This window comes from Danio rerio, chromosome 7, assembly GCF_049306965.1.
Source record: "Danio rerio strain Tuebingen ecotype United States chromosome 7, GRCz12tu, whole genome shotgun sequence".
In the NCBI taxonomy this organism is placed as follows: Eukaryota; Metazoa; Chordata; class Actinopteri; order Cypriniformes; family Danionidae; genus Danio; species Danio rerio.
Genome location: NC_133182.1, coordinates 13,705,001 through 13,712,500, shown reverse-complemented (window position 1 = coordinate 13,712,500; position 7,500 = coordinate 13,705,001). Strand labels below are relative to the sequence as shown.

Here is a 7,500-nt window from a genome sequence, read left to right as displayed (position 1 = left end):
ATGTTAAAAATTCAACTCTACAGTTTACCAAAGTGACTTTTATTGACATTTTAGACGTTTTGAATAATATAATGTATGAGAAATAATATGTAGAGAAATAAATCAGTAAAATAACAGAAAATGTACTGGTACTTTATTACAGAATTTCATTCATTTACTTTCTTTTCAGCGTGGTCCCTTTATTATCAGGGGTCGCCACAGTGGAATGACCCGCCAACTTATCCAGCATATGTTTACACAGCTGCAACCCAGTACTACGAGCAATTTAGCTTACCCAATTCCCATGTCTTTGAAAACCGGAGCACCCAGAGGAAACCCGCACCAACACGAGGAGAACATGCAAACTCTACACAGAAATGCCAACTGGCCAGGCGGGGCTCGAACCAGTGACTTTTTTGCTGTGAGGCGATTGTGCTACCCACTGCACCTCCGTGATGTCCTATTACAATGTTTTTATAGTGTAATAAACAACACCAACCCAGACTGTATATTACATAAATCTATTAAAAATGTTAATAAAAAGTCACATTTTCCAACGTTTCAAGGTTAAAAGTTGACACAAGAAAGATCAAGGTCCCATAATGCAATTCGAAGCATAGATAAATGGGGGGGGGGGGGGGGGGATAAAAAACAAAAACACAATATGCGGAACAACTGCCATTTTATGGATATTTTTATTGTATGTACACACAGCAAATCAGTAGACTCGCAAAAAAAAAAAAAAAAAAAAAAAAAAAAAAAAAAAACTCTCAAAGTTTTCAATTTGCATATATTTCTAAAACGCAATTTATTTCTGTGATAAGCAGCAGAATTCTCAGCATCTTCACGGTCACACAAGCCCTCGAAATCGCACCGTTTATTATTCCTGTGCTCATTGAAAATGGTTTTACACGTATCAATAAAAGATATATATGTATATAAATATTGATAATAACCATTACAAAGTAATAACAGCACAAAGTCAGCATATATTACATTAAATAAAATCCTGTTTTTAAAATGTAAATAAAATGTATTATTTTATTAGTGGTTACTTTAAATTGTTAGGGTATTAGGGTCAATGTTGTTTTTTTTATCCAATACGTTTAGCGTTAGATATTATAAACACTCTTAAAATAACTTTTACTAATTTAAAATGAGTTGAAACAACACAATTCTTTTGTGTTTTTTGCAGACAACTTAATTGTTTTATATGTCTACTTAAATTTGTAATTAAAAATAAATTAATTAAGTGCACTTAATTGTTTTGTGTTAGGACAACATGAAGTAATTATGTGGAACCAGCATTTTCTTTCTAACAGTGAATGGCATTTGCTGTTAGTTCAAACTACTTATGAAAAATGAGCTGAAACAACATAAATTGAGTCTTTTTTGCGACAACTTAATCGTTTTATGTGTAATCCACCAGGATTTTAACCAAGTTAATTTCTTCATGTTGTCCAAACATAAATCGATTGTGTGCATTTCAGCATTTTTTACAGTAAATGACTGCTTTCAATAATATCAAAATGACAACATACATTAACAAGCGTATTACCAGCGTCTGTTGTAAATATTACTCAAAGTATGAGTAAAAAGTTGACCTTTCAAAAGTAGAGAGTGTTATGCTGTTAAAAGCTGATCCGTTTACATGTAATTTATGGATGTGTGTAAACGTAACATTCTGTAGTGCATTTAGTTATTGCCCAGCAAGCACACAATGTCATAAGACATTAATATTGGGTTAGATTTAGGTTGTGATGTCAGGTGACCACAATTCAATGTCTAGCCAGCGTCTAAGGACATTATTTTGACGTCCAATAATGACATCAAATGACGTTGATATTTGATTAATTCTAGGTTGTTAGAAAGTGACCAAAATCCAACATTGAGCCAGCATCTTAATCCAAAGTCATATTGACGTCAAATACTGAGATTTATTTGTCAGGTGTGGCAACCAAAATCCAACATCTGATAGACGTCATAGTGGTAACCACCACACAACATTAAGCTGTAACATCATTCGATGTTGATATTTGGTTGGTTTTAGGTTGGACATTGACGTCAGTCTGACCTCAAACCAATTTCATTTCCAAACAAAATGCAACGTCCCCACGACAGTGGGGTACAATGTCAATCTGACGTCATTTTGAGGTCTTGCTGGGTGTTTAAGGCCATTTCAGCCATCACACAGTAAACATCTGTCATCTTCTCATCAGTGACATGCGTCTAAACAGTCTCTGGATTAAAGCATGTAAGATTTTGCACATCTTCTTGGACACTTTTAATGCTTCCAAGCAGTTTGCTGCAATTGTAAATCGCTGATGTCTTGAGATACAGTAGATTATTATGATGCGATTTACCTTCTGTGTGTGATTTGATTGGACAGGAATCAAAGGAATTGGACTGCAGGTTGAAGGACAGTAGTGGAGTAAAAGTACTGATCCAGCACTAAAAATATACTCGAGGGAGAGTAAAAATACACATTTTTAGGTCCCACATCATGTTGTCGCTTATACCTGTGAACTAACATGGTACTAGATGTTTAAGTAGTATGTAACTACAGTGTTTGTACACACTGGTACATAGTATTTACTTGTGTAATGCTGGTGTAACTACACACATGTAACAAAACACTGAATATGTGTAAGTTCAAATGTGTAACAAGACATTGGTAACAACACTGAGAAAGTACACATCTGTGACAAGAATTACATAAGTGCATTGTGTAACAATAAAATGTACTTGCATGTGTTTTCCCACTCCCACACCTGTTTGAGTTGGAAGGGCATGTGCTACATGAAACTTATGCTGGAATAGTTGGTGGTTCATTCCTCTGTGGTGACCCTTGATAAATAAAGGACTAAGCCGCAGGGAAATGAATGAATGATTCTAGAAAAAGCCAAACTTTGATATAGTTCACATCCAGAATGATCGGTCACCACTGGTTTGCACTTCTAGTTTATGTTTGTCATTTTACTATGGAATTCAATGGTGGCCATTACCTGTTTCGATACCTACAGAATATCATCTTTTTGGTTTTTTTTTAAAGCTCATACAGGTTTGAAAAAGGAGTAAACTTCTAGAATGAGAATTCAGTCATTGGTAAACATATTAATTAGTTTTACAATGTAAGAAAGTCTGGATTAAACAAATTAAATATCGATTTTAAACCCCTTTTCAGTTTCTATTTTTTCTAATCAACAGAATAACACTACTATGATGCATGAATACATGTAAATATACACTAAAAGCATCCATAAATTAGCAGCTTTGAGTGTTTTAGTATAAAAACAAATACTATGCAGAAAAGAAACCTGAAAATCCTGTAACCATTGACCTCCATTATAAGAAAAAATACATATTATAGAAGTTAATGGTTACAGGATTTTAGGTTTCTTTAAAATATTTTCTTTTATGTTCAACAGAGGAAAGAAGATATATTAAAGGCGTCGGCATGTGTTTTCCCACTCCCACACCTGTTTGCGTTCCATGAAATTCTGAACACTGTTAGAATACGAATGGCAGAACGAACACTGCATTAGAAGATTTCATCTGTGATACCAGTGAAATCCTCAGGAGCTGTCCACTCAATATACAGTGTACAATGGTCACAAATTACTGTGTAATATATATAAAACCTAAGCCTGTGCAACTGTTTAACAACAGCAAACCTCAGCTAAAATGTATAAATGTACATAGAAATATACAAATGCCTTAAGTTTATGTTGTTTTAGGGTAAATTGTAGAATCACCTCAGTAATTTACAATAAAGGGGTACTTTACCAAAGATTGTGTTATAATGTCTTGTTACACATACTATGTATTGTGTTGTTACTTGTGTGTCGTTACACCAGCATTACACAAGTAAATACTATGTACCAGTGGGTACATACACTGTAGTTACATACTACAAACACATCCAGTTACTGTGCAAGTTCACAGGTATAAGCGACACAATATAAAGTGGAACCCATTTTTAAAACTACTTAGTAAATTACAATTGCTCAGAAAAAACAGTAATTAGAGTATATGTAATGAGTTACTTTACACCCCTGCTTATTAAAACATTTATTATTTAGTAATAATATTAAAACAATAACAGCAAAAAGTACAAAATTGCTTCTCAGAAACGCCAACATGTCCACTATAAACGTCTCTATATTTGTTTACCTGTTATACAATAGTAAGGAGACTAGAGGATTAGGGATTAAAGATTACGGAGTTGCTCTCAGCGTCAGCGCACACACACACACACACACACACACACACACACACATGCTCCGGCATCTGCTCACCTGTCAGAGACCACACTGGAGGAGCTCGCGCATTTCTCATTAACAAAAAAAAAATTCTTAAAAAAATAAAACTTCATTAAATGTTTGGCCGCATAATTATTTAAATCCCTACAAATTCCTTTAAGCCCCACTGTTAGACATTTTAATGTGTTTTGGCGGTAACGTACGGCAGCACTGTTGATTTAATAGAAAATGAGGGGAATATCTGAGAAAATATCAACACCCTTTCTTATTAGGCTGGCTATGGGGTTGGCCTTTGCTTTTTTATTAAGCAAGGGTGTTTACATTAGTGGAGGGAAGTGTGTGGGTGTGTCTGTATCATAAAGAGAAGTCCTCATAGCAGGTGGTGTCCTGCAGCAGACGCTCCTGACAGATGCTCAGATCTGATCTTACTATGCTGCTCTGCACCTTATTCACCAGATGGTTTTAGGTTTTCAACGCAAGGTGAGTCTTAAGAGCCAGATGCTAGATAAGCTCTTAAGATGTTTTCCTTCTGGTGCAGGAAAGAACAATGGAAAGTTCAGTAAGTTCTGGCTACATCACGAGCTGAAGATATTGAGGGCGAGCAACTGTATTAGCAGTAATGATGCTGTGAGAGGTCTTTAGTCAATTCAAGATGAAAAATCTGGCCTTGTACTGCCATGCTGAGTCTAGAAAAAGGGGCGGCACTTCCGCCTTGCAGCAAGAAGGTTGCTGGTTTGAGTCCTGGCTGGACCAATTTGAGTTTCTGTGTGGAGTTTGCATGTTCTCCTCATGTTGGCATAGGTTTCTTCCGGGTGCTCCAGTTTCCCCCACAGTCCAAAGACATGCGCTATAGTGGGTAAACTGAATTGGCTGTAGTGTATGAGTGTGTGTGTAAATGTAAGAGTGTATGGGTGTTTCCCAGTACTGGGAATGCAACTGGAAGGGCATGTGCTACATAAAACATATGCTGGAATAGTTGGTGGTTCATTCCGCTGTGGTGACCCTTGATAAATAAAGGACTAAGCCGCAGGGAAATCAATGAATGATTCTAGAAAAAGCCAAACTTTGATATAGTTCACATCCAGAATGATCGGTCACCACTGGTTTGCACTTCTAGTTTATGTTTGTTCCCCACTATGGAAGTCAATGGTGGCCATTACCTGTTTCGATACCTACAGAATATCATCTTTTTGGTTTTTTTGAAGCTCATACATGTTTGAAAAAGGAGTAAACTTCTAGAATGAGAATTCAGTCATTGGTAAACATATTAATTAGTTTTACAATGTAAGAAAGTCTGAATTAAACAAATTAAAAATCGATTTTAAACCCCTTTTCAGTTTCTATTTTTTCTAATCAACAGAATAACACTACTATGATGCATAAATAGATGTAAATATACACTAAAAGCATCCATAAATTAGCAGCTTTGAGTGTTTTAGTATAAAAACAAATACTATGCAGAAAAGAAACCTGAAAATCCTGTAACCATTGACCTCCATTATAAGAAAAAATAACATATTATAGAAGTTAATGGTTACAGGATTTTAGGTTTCTTTAAAATATTTTCTTTTATGTTCAACAGAGGAAAGAAGATATATTAAAGAAACCTGAAAACCTGTCACCACTGACTTACATAGTAGGAAAAACAAATACTAAGGAAGTCAGTTGTTTCAGGTTTACAACATTCTACAAAATATCTTCATTTGTGTTTAACAGGAAAATATTTTGAAGAAACCTAAAAACCTGTAACCACTGACTAGCATATTAGGAGAAAAAAACATACTATAGAAGTCAATGGCTACAGGTATTCAACATGCTCCAAAATATCTCCTTTTGTGTTCAACTGAGGATAGAAGATATTTTGAAGAAACCTGAAAAACTTGTAACATATACTATAGAAGTCAATGGCTATAGGTTTACAACATTTTACAAAATATCTTCTTGTGTTCAACAAAAAGATATTTTTAAGAAAACTAAAAACCTGTAACCATTGACTTCCATTGTAGAAAAACATGTATAGAAGGTAATGGTTACCGGTTTTCAACATTCTTAAAAATATCTTCTTTTGTGTTTAACAGAATATATTTGGAAGAAACCTGAAAACCTGTAACCATTGACTTGCATAGTATTAAAAACAAATACTATGGAAGTTGTTACAGGTTTACAACATTCTCCAAAATATCTTCATTTGTGTTTAACAAAAGAATATATTTTGGAGAAACCTAAAACCTGTAACCACTGACTTGCATAGTAATAAAAACATATACCAGCTGTCAGCTGTCTGTGCCACCTGGGGCTGCTTAGTGATCATAAATGTATTGTTTCCACTTCTGCACCGTGGAAACACTGCGATTCATTCAACAACTGTTTGGCATATGAATATAATTCAGTAAAAAGAATGCTAGAACTGTTTTAGCACCGGCAAGAGAATTCATTTGAGCTATAACTTGTACATGCGTCATATAAAAAAATATGAAAATGAACCAATGTAAAACACCCAGCTCGGGTATGCAAAATACTGTGTATTTAAGTGTAAATAACTTTTGTACAGTAGAGTAAAAACCAAAGTGATGCATATGTGCATAAAATATAGATTCTACTCTTTCAAACGAAACCACTTAAGGGGGTCTGGTGCAATGCTAGCCCTTTAAATCTTAAGCGAAATTTGATGACGTCTCGGACTAGGTACCAAGTCCGCGGAGTTTAACTGGTTAAATTACATTGATTAATACTGATTTTATACAAGAATTAAAAACAAATGAAAAATAAACCTGATTATCAAATCACAACAAAACAAAAAACATATAATCAACTGTAACTGTCCAAATAAAAATGCTTTACATGACAATATTTTGCATTGAAATGAAAGAAACATGAGCAAACCTTTACAGAATTCAACAGATGGTCCTAATAACATTCTGTGCATCAACAAAAACTGAAAATTATATATACATAAGTGGTCTCTTAATTTGTTCATAGCTGTACACACACACGTCAACAGGTTAAAAATGCTTTAAAACACCAAACTCAACCCTACACATTACAGTAAATAAGTTAAAGTAAAGATCCACTGACCTGTGTGTTTGTGTCCGGCGTGCGTCTGTTGTTTCTTCACTCTGGGACACGTGTGCATGTGTGTTTGTCTGTGTGTTAACTTCTCTGCTCCACTAATCCACTGACACCACACTCAAGACATTGGCTGTTCACCTGAGCCGCTCACACCTGCTCAACATGACGCACACACACGCACACTTACAAA

At 35.0% G+C, this 7,500-nt stretch overlaps 1 protein-coding gene across 2 annotated transcripts in view; it reads right to left on the bottom strand.

Annotated features, from left to right (window-relative positions):
• ubap1lb (ubiquitin associated protein 1-like b) overlaps positions 1-7,500 on the bottom strand; it is a 37,047-nt gene that overhangs the window by 29,433 nt on the left and 114 nt on the right. Inside the window, exon 1 of one of the 2 annotated variants that reach the window (XM_002666995.8) lies at positions 7,317-7,500. This exon is cut by the window's right edge and continues 114 nt beyond it. In XM_002666995.8, coding sequence (XP_002667041.3) covers positions 7,317-7,374 — 58 coding nt within the window. In that variant the 5' untranslated portion in view covers positions 7,375-7,500. The remainder of the gene's footprint in view (positions 1-7,316) is intronic. The other variant, XM_073908100.1, reaches the window with a different exon arrangement.